This window comes from Gavialis gangeticus, unplaced genomic scaffold (genome assembly GCF_001723915.1).
Source record: "Gavialis gangeticus isolate Ggan-Ray unplaced genomic scaffold, GavGan_comp1, whole genome shotgun sequence".
NCBI lineage: Eukaryota > Metazoa > Chordata > Crocodylia > Gavialidae > Gavialis > Gavialis gangeticus.
In genome coordinates, this window is record NW_017729000.1 from 44,604,518 (window position 1) to 44,626,612 (window position 22,095).

Below are 22,095 nucleotides of genomic sequence, written 5' to 3' on the forward strand. Positions count from 1 at the left end.
GGAACAGGAGCGGGGGTAGGGGGGACACTTCCAGTGCCAAAGGTCAGAGGTTAGAGGCAGGACTTCTGGTCCCAGGGGGTGGGGCACCTTTCAAGGGGAGGAGCTACCCATGAGGCCCTCGACAGCTTGTCAAAACTCAGTAAGCAGCCCTCCACCCAAAATAATTACCCGCCCTTGTTGTAAACACATCCAACTTCTGCCCCTCCCTCTCCAAAGGTTCACCTAAATCTCTCCTGTGTTGCAAACACAGCCAAGTGATCCTAACTCAATGTAAGTGTCTGGACACAGGTAGCTTCTCTTTCAGCTTTAGGATAGCAGGGAAGGGACTGGAAGACTCTAGTTCCATGCCCCTTGTATATACTTGTACAGTCTGTGCCATGCTCCTTGGGAATTGTTAGCACTGTCTCTTCATCAGATCAAGACACAGAAGTTCCAGCATGGTCCTTAGGGGAGGTGGCACATATAGAGTCTGGGTGTATGTATGGGTGTATAGGTTGTCAGGGCTCCTTTCTCTTCCTAGTCAGACTGATTTTTTATGAGAGATAAGAGGCAGTGCTAGGGTCCTAAAAACACAACAACTGGTCGAGGACTTGAAGAGACAAAGCTTTGAGTCAATACATATGGTGTGTACCTTACAGCTTCTAAGAGTCATATATCTAGTCACATCAGTAACTGGAGATGTTCTTGCATGAGATCTGTCCATAAAACTGGTGGCCAATGAAAAGGATCTGGGTCCCAAGGTTAGTGTAGAAATTCCTCAAAGTTTCATCATAGTATTAAGAGTTCTAATGTGTTAGTCCTGGAACAAAAAGAGGGCTAGATAACAGACCCACAGAGTGTTTAGGGGGAATCAAAAAGATCCACCTTGGTTGGCGCATACTCAGACATAAAGAAAGAGAGAAAAAAATTAAATACTCAGTGGCAAGATTATCCAGCTGAGTCAAAAGTGAAATGACCAACTTTGAGGGGGGCAGATATGAGGGTCAACAATACCAATAGGAGGATCTCAGAGAATCTCTGTAGGAGAGAAAGACATCTTTGATGAAGCCTTCTGTTGTTTTGGGGTTTTGTTTTTTGGTTTTGGGTTTTTTTTTTAACATAAATGATTCCATTTCTGTTTCTTAGTTGGACCTTCTAGCTGGAGATTTTCCTGTCTGTGCCAGATGCCCATATGATGACTAGTGCTAAAATAATAGTTGGACCCAAGACAACAGTGTTTGTATTTGCCAGCCTAGATGCAATTGTCGGTTTAGTCCTGGCATCCACTAGCTATTGGTGGGTGCCAATAGTTAGTACCAATAGGATCAGTTTTCAGTTGAGGTTAAGAAGAACGTGTGCTTAAGGCCATAATACAGGGTGGTAGCAAAGCCAACAACAATTTATATGTCTTGTGTCTGGTCAAAGACGACCTTAGCACTGAAGCTGAAGACTTATGCATGGTGACAGGGCCCATAATAGTATTAGGCTGCAGACAAAGGGAGGCCAGACAGCTAGGAATCTGAGGTGCCGTTTCCTTCCTATGGGCCATGTGATGGGTAACTAAGTGAAGTCTACCCAGACATAGGAGTCATTGGATGTGACCATTAGTATTCAGTACTGAAAGACAACATGTGCACCTTCTGAACTCCAGCTAGGCACAGATCTTAACAGAGATCCAACCAGGGAGCTAGTAACAAAGAAAGGGAAAGAAATGGGGTTATTAAATATGATATATTTATCTACAACATTACAGTAACACTACACCCTATGAATATAAACAAGGAAAAGCTAGAAAAAGCTGTAGGGGTGAAACTCTATTTCCCCTTGTGTACCAAAGTGGCAGCTTTCCAGTGTTTAAGAGTAATTTTTGGCACTTACAAATTGCAATTCTATAATCCCTATACACCTAACGTATATGAGTGCATGTGCAGACTGAACATATGCAGTAGGCCATGTATCACCAGTAAAAATGTTTCCCCCGTAACATGGATTTTGAAGGCAGTTTCTACAGCTCATTACTATTAGAGCCTTATAAGGGGGATTTCATGATGACCTTTGGAGAAGAACTGTGGCCGCCTCTGCCAGTCCTTAAGCCTGTTGCTTTCTGTAGCCTGCCTGTAACCATGGCTTTCCCTGGTGTTCCTGGAACCTATAACTTTCTGTGGCTTGTGTTTCATGATGACCTCCCTTGCTGTTCCATGAGTTCTTACTTTCCAGTGACCTCTGTGTAATCATAAAAATCACAGGGTTGTAAGAAACAGGAAAGCAGGTTGTGGGGCCACGGGAGACATACAGGGAGATCTGGGTCACAGGCACAGATATTTAGGCTCAAAAAGCACTCGAGGCTTTTGGAAGGTTCAGTGCTAGGCTTCAAATGTTTACTGCCTGACCATTTTATGTCCTGTTCCCTATACTACCCAAAGCAGTGAAATCCTGTCCTACCCCAACTACACTACCTCCAGTGGGACAAATTCATCCCAGCCCCCACTACATAATCTCCACTGGAAAGATTCCATCCTGCTCCTCCTGCCCTGCTGCCAGGGGGAGTTCCCATCTGTGCATGCGCTGCTCCTGATTGAAACATCCCATCCCACCTCCACTGCCCCCATGGAAGAGATCTCACTCTGCCCATCTTCACTGTTGCTATTGGGATATTCCATTCCCCAACCTTGTGTTGGTTAGGAGAGGTAAAATTATTCTGGTTGGGGCTGACATGGAAAGGACAAAGCTTAGACATTTAAGAAAGTGAAGGTAAAGGTCATCAGGCAGATGCAGTGGGCTAAAGATGGAGGAGGACAAGGGAAGATTAAAGCAGAGAAGCTGGATGTGGATGGGGTAATTCAGAGTTACTGGGGGAAATGTAAAAGCAGGAGGAGAAGGAGGGGAAGGCAGAAACAAGGAGAAACCTGAATTGGGGGGAGAGGCAGATATACTGGGAGGAGGAGAGGAGATAGAAACATTGTGGATTATGGATGAGAAGAACAGGGATGGGGAAAATAGCAGAAGCCAGTGTGAGTATAGCAGAGATTTTGGGAGACCTGAAGCAATGAAGAGGAAGCACTGGTTTTGAGGCGAGTCCCTTATTACGGCCAAAGAAGGAAAGGAGAGTAAAGGAGGTCATTAACCAGGAGTGCACTCCCATCTGACTGCTTCCCCCAAAGAATTTGCTGTGTCAAACTCACACACTGTTACTTGGAGTATTTCCTGGGAAGTCCATTCCCACCTTACAGACAGCCAGAGAAGAGTTGGCTGCTGGTAGATAGAGCAGGGACACCCATCTCAGCCAGGGGCACATGCCATGCCACCTTCCCTTTTCCTTGATTCCTGTGGGCTCCAGTAACTATGAGCCTCTATGGATCAGTAACCTAGAGCTACTTCCACAGCAGCTTCTATCCAAGGCCCTGGACTCTGAATTTTGTCCCTGTCATGTATTGATGCTGCCATCTGGCAGGGTACAATCCAGGCCTTTTGTAGTCAGAGGACATAAAAGAGGTGTGTTGCATGTGGTGCCCCATCCAGCTGGAGCCCTACAAGACAGGTAGCCCTTTCACCAGCAAACTGGTGCCCCCACCCCCTACCCTGAGAATGCACTCACAACTTCCGCATGATGGCAGTCACCTCACAGTCCCTATTGCTGCTGATATACATCTGTCACAGAGTATGTAGACATGTTCATCCCATGATGAGAACACCCTGCCCAAGGTATGTTGCAATCATGTTGCAGAAACAATCATTTCCCCAGTATTGCTTGGAATGATCCTGCTCACAGTCTTAGTAACAAACAACCGTTTTCCATTGTATCTAAAATACCCATCAGTCAGAAACCACCAATCACTCCTCCATCATTGTCAGCCCATTAAATCACCAAGAATACTCCATGGGATAACTGCTGATGTCTCTACATTCCCAGCTCTGCAGAGCCATCAGTAGGTCTGACTCCCCTCTCTCATCCTGGGTCTCATCAAGCTTCACCTTAGTGAAGGTGATGGAGATACAATACACTAAAGCCAAGACTAGTGAGAGAAGAAACAGGTCTTATAAATTGCTAACAGTATCTAGCCATGGCTTTTCTACACTCATGGAACAATCCAATGGAGTGCAGGGTAGTAATAAGCTCCTACACCCACTATTCAAAGTTATCCCTGCTTGTGCCTGAGCAAACTGGAAAATGCAGTAAGAAAAAGAGGTAAAGTAAGAATCCCTGTGTGAAAATGACACATGCCTGAATATCAAATCTGCTGCTGGGAAGAGAATGCAGGGTGGGTGACAGTAGCAGAGGATGGAGCTGTCTTGGAGATCTGTGACTTCTTTTTAGAAGATCAGTATACAGGTCTGGTAATAAGACTAAGTTTGAAGTCAGAATTGGTTCTGTTAGCTAAAAGGATTCTCTTGGTTCCAAGACTACTTTAGAGCAGGTTCTCAAACTCACTGGGACCCACGGGCTGGACTCAGACCACAGAGTTTCTCAAGGCCTGGATCCAGACTGTGGGGCTTCCCAGAGGCTGGACAACCTGCAAGCAGCAGCAACACTAATCCCAGCATTTGCAAGAGCCACTGTTTTGGTGCGGCTCCAGAACCTAAGGAATTAATGCTGCTACCATTCACACACCACCCCTTTTTTGCCTGTCACTGATCTTAGTTGCCAGGGGTGACTAAAAATCTTGATTTCTGTGGCAGGGAAGCGGGGATATGAGAGGCCATAACTCCCTGGCTTCCAAGGCTGTACCAAAACAGTGGAGATTAACTCTGCTCCAGAAGTAGCTCCATTTGCCTTGGTGACAAGCTCCACACACTGAATCCAGCATGAAGAGGTATGTGGTCCAGCTCATGAGAAACCGGGTGGAGTGGATGACCCACACTCATGCACCAAATTTGGCCCACAGGCTGTATGTTTGACACTCCTACTTTAGAATACGTACCACACCACCCATGTGAGCTAAATACGTCTCGCTTTTGAATGGGAGTCTTCGGTGGTTATTTGGATCTCAAGAAACCTGAGTGGTGTAAACAAATAATAATCTCTAGCTAGGGAATGGGGTCCTGTATCAGAGGCCCCTAGGCTAATTGAAGGGAAATTCTACCTACTAGTTGTCAGATACTATAGATCTCAAGTGACCCTTTGCTTTCTGTGAGAGCTTGCTAATTAACAGTGACAGCCTGTCCCAGGTCAGTAACTGAGTGAGGCTTGACAGCTCACTAAATAATATGAAAGTGATGATCTAGCTTTCTAGGATCTTTGGGCCAGATCCACAAAGGTATTTAAATGCTGAAGTTCTATTGATTTCACACTGATTACCAATGTGCCTGAGAGATGAGTGCAGTATATCACCTATTTATTTGGACTACAGAGAATTCACTGTTTGGAGTGTCTATTCTTCTCCCCAGTACCTTTGGTCACTAGAAAATTATATTTAGAGATTTGCTTTTGGGTACTGACTTGTAGGTAAAGTAGATACTGTATTAGAATAATGGTCCGAGGCAACAGCAAAGGTTAATTGGTTTCAAAAAGCCTGGTGATGAAGTTTCATGTTCAAAAGCAAGGTAACAAAGTTTCCTTCAAGGCCCACTGTGTCTGAAGCCAGCAGACAGACAGGCTGGGAAACTGAAGACATGTATCACACTGTTTCCTGATAACTCACAACATGAGATAAGGTGGCATGAGGTCACAGTGCCCAACTGCAGATCCATTAGGATTTCCTGTTGTGGTAGATAGACCAAATTAGGTGGCCAAGGTATGCTCAAATTAAGATACTGGTAAATGACCAAATTAAGATGTGTGCATGTGATAGGTGTGGAAAACAAAGGAATGTGCTAACAGAACAGAACACGGACAGTATGATGACCACAGAGAAACCAGTCAATGATGCCTGGGAATGAAGAGTCATCAGAGAAGAAGACGACTACAAAAGGAGGGATTTCAGAGCAGCACAGGGTCCCCAAGGATGAAACCCAAGGCCACCATGGATAGAGGGCATACCACCAAACCCATCTTGCCAACCCCACAGCAGAGGGAGCCATGGGAGGAGGGGGGGGTGGGCCTCAGCCCTCAACCTCCAGGCTGCTGACTGCTTACATTCAAGAACCGCAGATGAAGCTCATGTACTGGCCAGATGTACCTTCCCTCTGTAAATCCTAGGACTGCTAGATATAGAATTGGGAGGTTATTTTGTTTGCTCTGCCTGCATTATTCTTAGCTTCTATCACAGTGTATCAGTAAAATTTGCCTATTATCAAATGGAAGAAGTCATGGTCAGTCTGACGGTTTGCATCCACCCAGAACAAGGTATCTGGATCATAAATCCAGTGTCAACAGCTTGTGGAAGGACTTGAGATCATCAAGAGGTGGTGCTAGAACAGAGATCACCCCCTAGTCAGAGAGGACAGATCAGCAGGAATCACGAGCAGGGAGTTAAGAAAAATCTTATGTCAACCTGGGAGAGAATAATTATCTTTTAATTCTTCCTCTTACGTCTTGGTACCCTCTGTACCTTGGTTTCTCTCTTCCCCTCATCAACTGACATCACTAATCTGTCTACTGCTGAAAGGCATTCAGGCAATCTGTCGAAAAGGAAGAGCCACTCCTGAAGTGGCTAACCCAGGAGTCCCAGATCATCCAGTTAGGCCACGGTAGGAAGCTAAGGGAGAAATTGAGAAGGTAATCCCCAGAGGTTTACTGAATCCTTGGCAGAAGTGAAGTTGTGCAGTCTTCTTATAGTCTATATACCCAGCCAGTTGGCAGAACTTGGCCACATATTGAATTGTAGTTTGACAACCCTGCCTCAGGGTTTGCAGCCATTTCAGCAGTTTATGACCAAAGGGATTTGGTGTAAAGCACTGACATGGCCTTAAGGAACTCCCCTAGGTCACTCAGTAGCAAACTAGAACCTTCCAGTAGCAAGAAGGCCCAGGCCAAGTCATTTCCTACTAGTAGGCTGACCACCTAACGCCACCTGAATCCTGTTGGGTAGGTTTGGGAGCACAAAATAAACGACAGCCAACACTAGTTCACAAATACAAAGAAATGTTTTGGGTCTGTGCTAAACATTCTAGCACTAGAACCTTACACTTGGGGAAGTACTGAGGAGTGACCACAGGCTGGGTCCCAACTATTGCTGGTTGGTCTGGTTGTAGTCACAAGGTAGCATTCTCCTCTCATATGGTCACAACCTGCATCTGTAAGACCCTGTTCTGTATCTGCAGGGCATCCATTTGGGTGCACAATTCCTGTAGGCTGGCCACCACATTCCCCATGAAAAGGAGCATTTTAGACATAGGCAACACATAGGGGAACCATGGGTTGGGAAGGGAGGGACGGACATGTGCCCATCCTCAGAGTGCTAGTGCCGTCCCTGACAGTGAGCGCTCCAGCTGCTAGGGGGTACAGAGAGCGCTGGTGCCCCCCACTGATATCAGTTCCACTGGCAGGACAGCAGCAGCAGAAGTGCCGGCGGCAGAAGTCCTGGCACTTCCACTGCCACCATGTTACTGGTGTGCTCGGCAACTGGCCACAGAGGGACCCCCCCACACACAGTTTCCAAACAGTCTCGTGCCCCGCTGGAGCCCCTCTAGCCTTGGGAGGCGCTAATCACCCATGATCTTAGAGGAACCCATGTGGCTTGAGGACCAGGACCCCTTGCATTAAGGGTCTGACCACAGTGTAATGGACCAAAGCACGGGTGATTGGACCTGTGCTGCAAAGGTATAAGTCAGGAGTCCAAGAGCTAGAAGCCATAAGCCAGTATTTTGGAGCTAGAGGTCATAAGTTAAAATCAAACACCGGAGTCAGGGTTAGATAGGATCTCCAAGAAGACCAGGGGCACAGCTATGCAGTTTGAAGGATAACTCAGCCTAATTCCTTTCTTACTTCTACCTGGAGCTTGGGACTAGATCTGCCCCAGCTTATCCTAGTCTTAGAGGATATTTAGGAGTGCTCAAGAATGGAATAATTACATAGTTTGTTGGTAGTATCCCAGGAACTGTTCTGATTAAGAATCCTCAGGATCTTGGAGAAGGAAAGGAGGAAGCCTGATCTCAAGATAATGCTGGCAGCTCAATGCTAAGGTAGGATGCCACCAGAACTAAGGGTTTATTCTGACTGGGGCCAGGAGAATTGGTGGCAAGGTCAATGTCAGGGGACAACTGTAGTTCTGTTCATATGAGAATGAAATAGGTTGCCAAGGTTAGAGTGGACCTAGTCCCACTCTGAACTGGCTCCACTAGTCTATCCAGGATGATCAAACCTCAAAACATGTAGTTCAACAGAAACAGAAGACCATAACGCTTTCATTTTGTTTGATCTCTTTCTTCTAGGAAGGAGGACCAATGGCGAGTTCTTCTTTGACCAGTGCTCCCATAGGACCAGTCTTAATGAGAAAAAAGCAATAGTGGGTTTCAGTTCTAAACTCTGCTGGTTCTGAACTCTAGAGGACCAAGGATAGGCTCACTGAACAGGCTGCAGGTCCTATTTTAGTCACCAAAATTCTTCAGGGCATATTCCTTCCTTAGTGGGTCACTGGGAATGCCATTTCTGAGAAAAGAGTGGCTTTTGTGGTCATCTCCCCCAATCCAGTGCTCCTCTCAGGGATTACTCCAGTAGGTGGAAGATCAAGTGGGTACCTGCCTCTGAAGTAGCAATTCCTAGAAGGAAGCACTAGCATGAAGAGCAATAGTCTGGAATGTAGCTCCTATCTATAGAGAAAAGGGTATTTTTTGGTAATGGGGAAAAACCCATTTCATGATAGGCTTGGCTTGAAGATAGACAGTTAGGAAATGCCTCCGTGCCCCTAGCATGGGGCTGGGGGGAGGGAGGGAAAGGGGGAGGGTTACTTAGCAACCAGAGCTGCACCTCCTGCATGGAGGCACCAGCTTGCAGTGGGGCAGTGATGGCCCAGGTTAACAGAGAGCTTACGGAGAGACCCGACAGGCTGGACAGAATTGCCTGCTGGCTGGATCAGGCCTGTGGCCCATAGTTTGCCTGCCCCTGTACAAAGACACGCAGGGCAAAGTCATGGTCCCAGTAGACACCGATAGTCCAAAGCCTCCTCCGCATATGTATGAGGCATGCCCGCAACATAAATGGGATCCACGCATGAAGAATTGAGTGCTTCTGAAGAAAATGAATAGCTTCATCCAGCTTCCCCACTGCCATTGTGGTCCCTCAGCAGCCTCACCTCCCTCAGGCACAATCAAGAACTCAAACCATGCATGTCCTAAGAAAGCATCCCAGCCTGGCATGGCCACGTGTTATCTCAGTTAGCCTAGACTCCCCAAGTACCCAACTTGAGTAGTAGTCACACAAAGCACACTTCAGCATCCACTCCATCAGGATTGAGGGAGTCACACCCAATCACCTTGCTATACTAGCCAGTAACGTTGGCCTACATGTGCCTACTGAGCATGGCACCAGCACCTAGAAAAACTGAGACCTGCAGGCAGCATTCAGTCCATTTCCTCTACTGTGCCATGTAAGAGCAGTCCCTGCCACATGCTTTCCTAGTTCCATCCCCATTCTGAGATCATACAGCTCCTCACAGAATAAACTAATGTCTTCCTATTCCCATATCCAAGGACCCTGTTTGTCTTCTTCAGTCTTCCCCATCTTGTCTACCACCTATCCTGCCCCCGAATACCTCATTAATGCTCTACAACAGTGGTTTTCAACCTGTGGCCCGTGGACCCCTGGGGTTTATCTAAGGAGTCCGGAAAAGATGACTATGATCAATCAAAAGTATGTGAATACCCACACACTTACAATTCAAAGGGGTCTCCACCTCCATTTGAAAAAATGTAAGGGTCCACAAATGTTAAAAGGTTGACAACTACTGTTTTAGAAAGATCTTGCTTAGAGCATCCCAACCTTCCCCAACCATGTTCTCCACCCCTTCCAGTTTCCAAGCATTCTGTCCACCATGCCCACTCTTCCCCTAAACACCCTGATCTCCCTACATCCACTACTCTCTATCCTGCCCCAGAGAACCCTCATTTCTAGCTCCAATCCTGCCCCAACTCTCCACCCTGTCCCCAGCCACATATAGCCACCCTTTCAAACAAACCTGGTTCGTGACAGAAAGGGTCCTGGACACACCCAAAAAGAGAAGGGATGAAGCTCGTTTTGCCCCAGCAATGGTTAACCAGGCCCCAGTTCTTGAACTCTATTCAGAATGACTTGTGAATACCAAAAAGCAGCAATGCAGCTGAGAATGCGCAAGCCAGGCTAGGGAGAGGCAGTGCTGGGAATATCAATCAGCACAGCTTGAATCGGGTGGCCACAAAAACAGCAAGGGCTTTTATCATTAAAATAATCCCTCCACAGTCCCACTGCCTTAGTCCAGTGTACGGGCTCAACACTGTACTTCAGGGGCCTCAGCCCAGCCACAGTATGGGAATTGTCAGCAAATGGGTATGCCAGAGACCTGCATGAGATGGGAAAGATATGGCCAGAAATGGGAAAGGGAGATAATTACAGAAAGAACTAGAGACAGAAACTCAGGAAATGAAAAGTAGTGAGGGAGCGAGGAAAGATGGAAGAGAAAAAGAGGGAGAGAGACACCCAATTAAAGAGGGGGGATAAAGCGAGAAGAGAGCAATTTTCACCTAACCAAAGCTGCCTTCCCACTTCTGTCCAGGTGGCTCCACCTCTCTCAGGAGTGCAATTCTGGCAGCTGTGCAAGGTATGAAGAGTTAGATTTGAAGTGTGGTGGCAGGGTGCAGCACCTCCTGTACACTCTTGAGGTGTCCACAAAGCTAGCCTCAACGTGCCCTGCTAGGAAAGCAATCCTGGAGCCTATGCAGATAAGCCCTGTGCTCAAACAGATCTAGAGATTCATAGCTACACAACAGCTACATTATGAGACAGTGCCCCACAATGAAGTTACTCTAGCACTCTAGGGATGCAACTGCCATGGGCAGCTTCACAGTCATTCACTCCAAACAGTTCCACACAGCACTGAGTCCAGAAATGAACAAAGTACTAGGTCAGTGAAGTCCACTACTCACCACAGTCCAGTTCCAATGGGCAGCAGGAAGGTAACAGTTCTTACAAAAAATATGACCTCCATGTGAACATCCCAGCAATACATAACTTAAAAGTAATGTGAGCGGGGTGGGGGGAGGCAGCATAAAGGACAGGACAGAAATGACTATATCTTGGCATGCTGAAGAGGGTGATAAATGAAATGCCCAATGCTGATAAATGTCACCCCATCTGCTGTATTAAGACAGGGTCTCAGCTTTTCACCTTCTGCAAGTGGATCCTCATTTTCATTGCACCAATTTTTCCCCTCAGTCTTGACTCATAATGACAAAATGCTAAAAGGAGAGAGGCAGAGCCCTGGTGGCATCCAAACTCCTCTGAAACCAATCTCACAGTCCAACAGGGTACCAAACACAGGTTTCCCTCGCTTTATGCTGTACATGCATTCCTGAAAAACAGCATGTAACTCAAATTTGCTTAAAGGGAACCCACTTTACAATGTAACAAATAGGGATACATTCTAAGACTTTGACTGTACTGACCCCCAGACTCATTTCTACCACTTTTACAAGAATTTTGGTACTCACCAACAGCAGACAGTACATACAAGCACAGGGTGGTGGTGAATGTTTAATTGGTGTGAAGAGAGGGTGGTGAAGGCTTCATTGATGGACCAGGGAGAGGGGCAGGAGATTAGCTACCGGGACACTTAGAAGCCACAACGAGGATGGCAACCACAGAAACATGTGTCACAGACAACAGGCAAGGTGCACAGATCCACACAGAAGACTATATTTTGGTGCGTCACTCCCACAATGCACTGCACAAAGTAGCTGACTGTGAACTTCCACAACACTGATCGCATAAGAGTGAATTTACCTCCCATATAATGAATTTTTGGTACAAAAAGGGTCATCGCATAAGAGCAAATTCACACATACAGAACATGCATAAGGCACGGGAAACCTGTAACATATTTACTTGATTTTAAGGTGAGCTTTTTTCCCTCATTTAACCTGGGGGGAAAAGCACCTCAACTTGGAATAAAGTACAAGACAGCCAGGGATGGGAGGCAGGGGGCAGATAGCTGCAGTTGCAGCTGCAGCTCCAGTGGCTGCCACTGGACTTGCCTGGGACTGTGCTCCATGCCCCAGACTGCAGTGAGGATGGCAGAAAGGGGAGACAAGGGGGCCTGAGGCTGCAGGAGTGGGGAAAGGCACACAGGCAGTAGGAAGCAGGCAGCAGGGAGTGCAAGTAGTGTGGGAACAGGCAAGAGAGGAAAAGCTGCTTGATCCCACTTGGCTCCACTGCTCCTCACCACCTACCCCTACTGCTACCCACACTGCCTGCCCCACCACCACCTGCCCCCTTACTGTCTCTCCCCCGGCCTCACCTAAATAAAAGTAGCTTTCTCCTTGGCTCCATCTGCTGGACAGCTCTGTCTCCCTCCTCAAGGCAAATGTAGCTGCGTCTGTGGCAAAGACCATGATTTCCTGCCATTCTTTCCAAATATGAGGACTAGAAACATCGCGCTTACTTTTTCATGGAAGCAGAGATTCCAAAGCCATCCCATGGCTCCAGCAGCTTGGGTCTTTACACGAACTATTGTGCCTATGTCTTAGTCTGGGCTGCCCAAAGGTTCACCTAAGTTCCACTGAATGGGCTTCACAAAGAAGGCCTACGGTTAGGCCTTGAACATGTGCAACACCTGCCATAGGTACATCCCATTCAACCTTCTCATGTGAGCAGGGTTTTATGAGCTAGAGCTCTGGATGTTGCCACTAACTGTTGTAAATGTGGAGGCAAATTAAGTCAATGCTTCCTCATGAAAAGGCTCTAAGCCAGCACATGATGGCACAGCATCCCTCTTGTCTTATGGGGTAAACTAGGCAATAAGACAGATATTCCCAGAGAGTGAAAGACTCAGACAGGAACAAAGTGGCCCTCACAGCCTCAAGAAGCTCACAGGAAATGGTCAGCTCTGGCTCCCATGAAGCAAACTTTCTGGGCAGCAAGTGTCCTCCAGCAACTACTGAAATCAAGGAGAGCTGGGAAAGAAGACAGGTGCCCCCAGGAAGCATGATGCCATCCCCCACCAAGATGGCACAAGAAAAGGAAACACCAAAAATCCTGCACCAAGCAAGCACTATCATGCTTACATGGGCATGGGGATACAGGGTCCAGCTGCTTGGATAAGGGGGCAAGGGAGACAATAAGTTCTGCTCAGCAGGAAATAGGGACTGAGCATAACCATAGCCCTGTGCTGAGGAGGGACCAAGTGCAAGGACAGCTGGTGGGGAAAGAGGAGATGCACCAAATATTTTGGCAGCTGTCTGATAACTATGATAAACTGCTTCTCTGTAACCATTCTCTCCAGGCAGCCATGTCCCTTACTATAAACTGATGCATCTGAATGCCCAGCACAATCCTTCCCATCAAACCTGCTTGTGCTGCTCCCTGCTGCACGTGATGGCCTGGCATTCCTCATACATCACCATACCTGACCTGGCCACATTACTCCACCTCCCCCTGCTGTAGACCAGGAGACCACAAGAGAACCACACAGAAATACTGAAATTTGCTGCCCCCTGTGGAGTGAAACAGAAGTTCAGGTGTAGTCGAGTCCCTCTTGTCAGCAGCCACGGTATGTGGCTCCTTCTGGAAGTGAGCCCTGTGACCATTAGTAATGGTTCCCACTGGTACCTTAAGAAAGTAAAAGCAGTACGTTTGATGGATACCCTGTTGCCAGCAAAGTCCTGAATCTAGGGCTACAAATGGGGAGGAACCAGGTATTTTTGCAACAGTTCTGCATTACTCACCAGCAGCATGTCACAGAATTGCTGGCCTGGCTCACCTTATCAGGGAAATCTCATCTTCCCATCACAAACTGCCATGCCCAAACAGACAGCAAGGCTGAAGAGGCATGGGAGGAATTATATTCAAGGCAATGGAACAAATGCAACAGCTGAAAAAGGAGGGGGGCAGGGGGAAATCACAGGGAAGGGACAGGCAGAAAAGGCTCATCCAGGAAAGGCTCATCGACTCTATTATATATGCACATTGCTGAATATTCTGTACTGGAGGTTTTCAAGAAGAGGCATTGTCTGGCTTGGTTTAGGAACAGTGAATCCAAAAGGAGACTGTGACCTGCCTTGAGTGCACCAGACCGCAGCACCTCTACCAGCTCCTCAGGAACTTCTTATTGAGGGTCTAACTGCATTTTTCCTCATACGCCCCACTAAGTCCCAGGACCTTCTGGCCAACCTCCTCCTGGCCCCAGCCAAACTCTCCATCTATCAGTTGAGAAAGGAGGCACTGGCCTGGAGAAACCCAGAAGATTGTTGGGCTGTTTTCCTTTCACTTATCCATGTACATCTCCAGGCAGAATTTCACTGGGTGGCTTCTGCAGACTGCTTAGATGTTTGATGGGCTCTAGCCAGTGTCATCTGCTTGGCGTCCCCCTTCAGAACCATAGTTACTAACCTTTGACCTGCACTTCTGTTCTTGGAACAAAGGATGAAAAACAGGAAAACAATTGTTATGCAGTTGGAAGCCTGCCTTTAACCCAGGGGTGGGCAAAATGCAGCTCACGGGCCAGATGCGGCCCACGAGGCCATTCTATCTGGCCCACAGGGTCTCTACAAAATTTAGAAAATAAATATTAATCTACCCCTGGCTGCCTGTCATGCAGCCCTCAATGACTTGCCAAAACTCAGTAAGTGGCCCTCCACCCGAAATAATTGCCCATCCCTGCTTTAACCACTAATAGAAGCTTATGGTTTCCTGGTGGGCCTAGGCCCACTATGCCTGTAAAATAAACACACCTGTATCTACACCAGGGAATGGATAAGATTATTATTAAGGTGCTCTTCAACCTTGATTCCTTAAGGAACAAGGGCACAAGCCTGAGATCAAAGAGAGGGGAGGTGGGGGGGCATGAATTTTCTTCAGGTACAACCCAGGCACCACGAGGACAGGTGAAAGAGGGAGGCAACCCATGAGGAGCAATCCTTCACATGCTCTGGGGCAGGATGAGGTGAAACGTAAGGTTCTTTGGCCAGGACTGGGCTTTGCTAACACTGTTTCTGGGCTCACCTAGGAGACTGAAGGGGAAGAGAAGCAACTGGGGTCCAGAGGAAGTGTTCTCAGCTAGGTGGGGATAGAGTGAAGGAAGAGCCCCATTTTGAAAAATAAAGCACACCATTCAAAAATAGAACACTTTATTGAAGGCAGATTCAGTAGGTCTGTCCTACCATGGCAGGAGTCCAGCCCCATTGAACATATCAGATACAATGCAGTAGAGGAGGTAACTCCAAAAGACACAGGATACAGTGCAGTGAGGCAAAGGAGTGGCCCCTGTAGAACATAGGATACAGTGCAACTGGAACTCCATGGGGCACCAAGGATATAATGCCCTAGGCTGAGAGGCTCCCACTGTGCTGTGATAGACTATCCAGGGGCCCAAAACAGGAGCCTTGAGCTGGCTGAGCTGGCCAGGCAACCTACATCAGAAGGTCCTCAAAGCCTTGCACCATTCACTCTCCCACAACCTCCAGGGCCAGCTACCAAGCTTCAAAGCAAGCCAGCAAGCAGCTCCCCCTCTGACACTTCTCCAAGAAGTAGGTCACGCAGCAGACAGCCCAACCTCAAACAGCAAGCACACAACCCCAACCCTAAAACACAGCAGAACACCCTTGTTGCCCAGCAGAGATCTAACTGCAGCCTTAACACACGCAGAAACACACCTGCTCCCCAGCAGAGAACCCCAGCTAAGTTTTTCTCCCCGGTCCCAAGAAAAAGCAGAAACATGCTTGCCGATCCCTGCTTTTCAGGCATGACTCACAGCAGAAAGCCCAGCCCCAGTACATAGAACAGACTCTACTGGCCCCAATCTCTGGCACATAGCAAATCCCCCTACTGGCCCAGGCTTCCAGCAATGACTTTCCTCTTCCCCCCACCTCCCACTTCATAGGCCCAGCAGTCACCAGTACCCCTATCCAGTCCCCAGTACAGATTCATCAGAGCCTCCCACTGTCAGTAGGGAATTCTGGCTCTGTTCATCTCTGCAGTAGCCTTGGCAGAGGTTACAGCAGCAGCTTCTGCAGCTTCAGAGCAAATGGCCTGGCACTTACACTGAAGGAGGCCCTGTTGCTCTCCGTGTCTACTAAAACAAAAGGCTCAACATTTAGGGAAGAGCAGCCTAGGAAAAAGAAAGAGCTCTTCTCCCTCTAAACTCTCCCCATGCTCCAAGATGCCACACAGTATGCAAGAAAAGCAGGTGTTATAGATTTGCTTTGCACAAGGATAGAAAGAGGCTCAGCCCCACCCCTGCCCAGAGCTGGCCCAGATGAAGGCTGCCTTTAGCATCACTGAACCCTGGCTGAGCACAGAAGACTCCCAGCCAGGGCAGGGCAGGAAACCGGCTGCCAAAAGCACTTGCAGGGGCCAGGCTGTACTCCTTTCTCCCCCATTACTTGGCCCTAAGCATACCAGCCCAAGTGGAGGGGACTGTCACTGCCCCTGATGCTCTCAAAGTAGGTCTCCAGCCCAGAGCTATTGAACTGTTTGGGCCAAGGGTTTCAGATCAAGTTCCTTGGGCCCTTCCTCACTGCTTTGTCCCTAACCAAGGGCATGCAGGATTCCTTCACATCAGTACAATGCAGTTGGATCCCAATTCCCCCTGTGTCTACTGCCATTCTGCTGAGGAGTCCAAGGGTTATCTACCAGAGACATCAACTCTCAGGTCAAATGACTTCAGTCCCTCCCCTTCTCTGACCCATAAATTTGATGCCATGGCTAGGGGCTTCACAAGTCCTCTGCCAGCCCCCCAGGCCATTCATGCAGAGTTAGGGTGGGTCTGTGCTTATTCCCACACCTCTGTCCAGATGGCACCCCTGTGCAGAGGAGGTGCAGCTACTGGGCTCAGGAAGAGCTCTCCTACCTGCTTGTTGGTATATTTCTGGGGATTGGTGCGGTAGCTGTAGTCTGAGTATTGTTCAGAGCCTGTTGAGTTATTGTCCCCAGTGCCAACAAAGGTGTTTGTAGCAGGCAGATCCTGTACCACTTGGTGTTTTTTGGAAGCAGATGGAGACTGAGGCTGCAGCTGGATGGAGGGCAGCGGTGAATTGGAGCGGTAGTGACGCCCCAGGTCTGGGCTCCCAGGTGGATAGTTGAGGGGTAGATGGATCCGGGGGCTGTCACTTACAGAGTCATTCATGAGGTTGAACTTGAGGGATTTTTGCAGCCCCGTCTCCTCTTCATCCTCTGCTGGCTTGGGTGGCTTGGGAGACTTGCTCTTCTTCACTTTGTTCTTGCTCTTGCTGCTCTTGTTACCCTGTTTAGGTGCATACAAGTCCTTGGTTTCTTTTTTGCCTGCTTGGTAGCCACTCTTGGCCTCCCGCTGCCGACAATAGCGCACAAGAATGACCAGCACAATGACAAGTGTTACAGCCACAATGCCAGCAATGACTCCAAAGAGGATGTTGCTGCGTTGCTTGCTGCGCTCATATTCAGGATCCCCAGCAATGTCTATGTCCAGGGGTGTGTCCAGGCTGTGCCCCACTAAGGTCTCCAGCACAGTGCGATTAGCTAGGGTCTCATTGACATAAAAGTGCACTAGTGCAGTTCCATGGCGTGAGGGCTTGCCCTTGTCATTGACACGCACAACTAGGCGGTGCAGGCCATGATGCTTACGCAAGATCTCTTTCTCCAGTGTGATATCCCCACTGCTAGGTGAAATCTGGAAGAGCTCAAAAGGGTTGCCCCCAGTAATGCTATAGATCAGCTCTGCATTGACCCCAGAATCAATGTCTTCAGCCTTGACCTTGCTGACTTGTTGCCCAGGGCTGGTGTGGGGCAGGATGTGTTTATAAGAGGCATTGGAAGGGGAGGTAATAAAAGGGGCATTGTCGTTCTCATCCAGTACATTGATGGTCACTCCCACATAGGCAGATCTGGGAGGGTCCCCTGCATCCACAGCCTTGAGCCGGAAGGTGTATGTGCTCTGTTGCTCCCGGTCAAAAGAAATACTGGAGAGGATGGTGCCAGTGCCATTCTGGATCACAAAGTCCCCATTGTCTTGTTCTACTGAAAGTTGGATGCGGGCATTGTCACCCTTGTCAGCATCAATCACCGTCACCATACCTACTGGGCTCAAAGGTGGCATGTTCTCCATCACTGAGAAGTTGTAGCCACTTAACATGAACTTGGGGTCATTGTCATTTTTGTCCATGACATTAATGGCCACAGATGCTGTACCCTTGAGGCTGGGGCTGCCCTTGTCAGCTGCCACCACCAGGAATTCATAGCGCTCCCTCTGCTCCCGGTCCAGCACCGTCTTCACTCGGATTTCACCAGAATCAGGATCAATAGAAAAAATACCCTTGGAGGAAGGATCCATCACCAACGAGTAAACAAGCTTGGCATTAGAGCCACTATCAGCATCACTGGCACTCACCTCCATCACTAGGTCATCAAGGTCATTGTTTTCAGGGAAGGCCACTTCAGTGAAGCTCTGGCTAAAGACAGGGGCATTGTCATTTACATCCACCACCTGCACTTTAAGGGAGTTAGTGCTGGAGAGAGGTGGGTTTCCTGAGTCCACAGCCACAATCTCAATGGTGTACTCCTTCACTGACTCATAGTCCAGTGGTGTGGTGGTTTGCAAGAAGTACTTCTTCTTGCTGTCACTGCCCGTCTCACTGGCCTGTCGCAGCTGGAATGGAACATCACCGGCAACCACACAGGTAACCACAGCATTTTCTCCTTCATCCCGGTCAGACACCTGCACCAGGGCCACAGCTGTCTCCACAGGTACATCCTCAGAAATGTTTGCCATGCCGTCCTGGTGGGTGACAAGACCAATGCCTCGGATCTCAATGGAGGGGGCATTATCATTCATATCCTTTATGGTCACCACTACCTGAGTACGGGCACTCTTAGGATTAGCCCCTTTATCCTTTGCCAGGACAGAGAACTTGAGGATGTTAACATCCTCCCGATCAATGGGCCCCTGTACAGTGATGAGGCCTGTGGCTCTATCCAGGCGTAGCAGGCGGCGTACCATGTCTGTGGCCTGGTGAAAGGAATAGTCAATTTCGGCATTGGCGCCCTGATCCGAGTCATTGGCTTTCACCTGCAAGTAGGAGGAAGAGAAGGTGAACAAGAGCGGAAAGGACTGAGCACCCCTAAGAGTCAGTACACTATTTGCATCAGCCTCCCCAGGAACCAAAGCAATAATTTTTTCTCTATAAATCAGGGAAGCCCAAAGAAGAACCAGTGCTTCCTCCTCCATGGACAGGACCCATGCAGCAAGAGCCTTGTGACTTGGCAGACTGTCCTTGGGGTGAGTCACATCCTGTCCATGCTATTCCTGTGAAACTGGCCTGACTAGTAAAACTCTTGTCACCCACTCCCTGCATGCTGACAGCCCTGCTCTGGTATGTAAAGAATCCTCCAGGTGAACCAGCTCAGTGATCCAGGAGCAGTTCTCTGACTCAACGACAGGGAAGAACTGCCAGAGACTAGAAAACCACCTACCTGGCTGGCTGCCAGGTAAGCAAGCCTCACCCTGCTGGGCCCTCCCATCACATGGGAACAATACACAGCCTGTCCCTGCACGCACCTTGGTTAGACTGGACTTAGCTTTGCAGACATACTCCAAAAAAAAAAAAATCTCATTACCCAGAGCTGGAGATACAAACAGAAGGCTATGCCAAGACCCACAGCAAACCCTTCTGGGTGCTGTTTCAAAGCAGAGAAATCATCCTACTGCCCTATTCTTAGCCCCCAGTTCATTCTGATCCAAAGCCAGCTCCAATTTGGGTCAGTTCAGGACAGGGAGCAGCATCTGATCTAGCGATTCCTGGGGAAGGTAGCAGGGGACTGAGAATAAGCAGTGAGGCATATCAATACAGCTGCAGGGAACCCTGGGCTAATATAGTGGGGTGGGGGAATTGGGTCAGGATTACAGAGTGGTAGGAGAGCTGGAATGCTGTGCAAGGATACTGGGGCTGGGATGGCAGAGAGGCTGTTGCAGAAGGCAAGGTAGATCTGCACCTTGTAGACTAACTAAATCAGAGATGCATAACATAAGCTTTCACAAGCAGGCTTGCATTATCAGATGCTGATGGGTTAGGATTGTGGAACAGCAGCAGAAATGAGGGTGAAGCCCAGGGCTGAAATACCAGAGGGAACTGCAGGCTGGAATTACAGGTCTTGGGGAGAAGGGGACAGACCCCTTCTCATACACTGCACAGCTCTCCCTACCCTTCCCTTTCCCAAACTGCTCACTTTCAGGAGCCCTGCATTCACCATAAACCCATTTCCATGTTCATTATTTGCTTTCTAAAGAATATAACATTTGTCTAACATTTGCTTTCCTAATCATCTCTCCAAGCAGCCTCTTCTCTGCACCATTTGCTGCTCTGCCTGTTATCTCACTCAGCAGATTTGGATAAAGAACGAAAGTTGTTAATGTAAATTCCACCTTTTACTACCACTCACAAAGAAGGCGGAAGTCATTTTCCCCCTGAAAGATAAAAGCTGAGCAATGGCAGCAGCAGCGCCTGGACCCATTCTCCTCCCAACTGCACCATGGCCTTATCTGTTTCCAGCTCGCATTCTCTTCACAGTGAAAAATGAACTCTTAAAATTCACATTGAAATTAGCAAGCGGACGAGTGCCAGCCATGCTCCACTTATTAAGATGGCAGCTGCAGATAAACAGATGTCAGCTACCATCAGCTCAGTGTCCCCTTCAAGCCATATACACAGAGATCCACCCCCTCATTCTCCTTCCATCCAGTCAAGAGGAAAACAGGATGCTATAGCTGGGCTCGAAATTCTCTCTGCAGAATCTGTGGAAAATAAGGCCTCTAGCTGCCACGGAGCTTGAAGCCTAGTGGTGGCACATACTGGGCAGGAATCCCAGGCACGCCAATAGAAGAGGCTAAGCAGTGTCATGGGCAGGGATCCTGGTTTTCTCTGCTTAAAAATCTAAAATTCTGATTAAAACCCCAGAATCCACATTTTTCTGCAATTAAAATGAAATGCCACAATATATATAGGTATCAGTTGAACACAAAGTTTTATAGATATGTTTACAATTTTAAAGCAATTTGGAAGCCTACTAGTGCCTCAATCATTATAATAAAATACATTCTAGATGCCTATATATTTTGGTGTTTGATTCTGGGGGCGGGGTTTATTACAGAAAATCAGAGCTTCCCCTGCCCCTTCACTCCCCAGGACTCGGGTCCAGCTGTGGCTGTCCCCCACACTGCTTTGTGGTGCTGAGCAGCCCTGGTATGTCAGTAGCCTGCCTCTGCCCTTGCCTTTGCCCCTCACTCCCAACCTACAGGCCCCTGGCCCTGCTAGTGCCCCTCCCTCCCAACCCAATCCCCTTACCTCCCCCCCAGTCCTGCTGATGCTCCTCACTCCTGACCCACAGCCCCCTGGACCCCCAAGTCCTGTTGGTGCCCCTCACCCCCAACCTGCTGCCCCCCACCCAGTGTGTGAGGAGGGGGCCGAGTTTGGGGAATGGGATGGGTGTGTTGGGAAGGGGCGGGGTATAGGTGACCTGTGGGGGGGGGGGACAGTCACATGCCTCTCTAGATTTCTGCATCCACAGCAAGGCATGAGGTGCAGAGCTGTAGCCTAGCCAGACCAGCTCGGGGCAGAAGCTGCATCTGCAGCCCAGAAGATGGGACCCAGAATGGGAGGAAGCACCACACTGCCATGGCCAGCAGCAGAGGGGGGCACAACTCCATGTCTCCACCACCACTCCTCACCTTAGCAAACATGGTGATGTGGTGCTACTTCCTGTGCCAGGTCTTGCTTGCAGGGGCTACACACATGCACATGGTAACCCCTGCTCCCTGTGTCCCACTCCCCCCCAATCCCAAGCAGCCCCTCATAAGCTGGAACTCTGCCAGCCTGAAAAGAGAAACCTTTAAAAGAGAATATCCATGTTTTGCCGCATTTTTCCCCATGGCAAATGGAAAGCCTGGGTCATGGGTCCCAGCTAAGCACAAGTTTCCTTGCAGCAGCCAAAGGGGCTGGCTACTGAAGGAAAGTCTAATTTCCCACCCAGAGCTACCATTAACACAGAGACATTCAATAAGCTTTGTATATGCAGCTGTAGCA

The 22,095-nt window shown here is 48.6% G+C and overlaps 1 protein-coding gene across 1 annotated transcript in view; it reads right to left on the reverse strand.

Moving 5' to 3' along the window:
- PCDH1 (protocadherin 1) overlaps positions 1 to 22,095 on the reverse strand; it is a 108,901-nt gene that overhangs the window by 77,384 nt on the left and 9,422 nt on the right. The window contains exon 3 of the mRNA XM_019506566.1: positions 16,893 to 19,085. Coding sequence (XP_019362111.1) covers positions 16,893 to 19,085 — 2,193 coding nt within the window. The remainder of the gene's footprint in view (positions 1 to 16,892; positions 19,086 to 22,095) is intronic.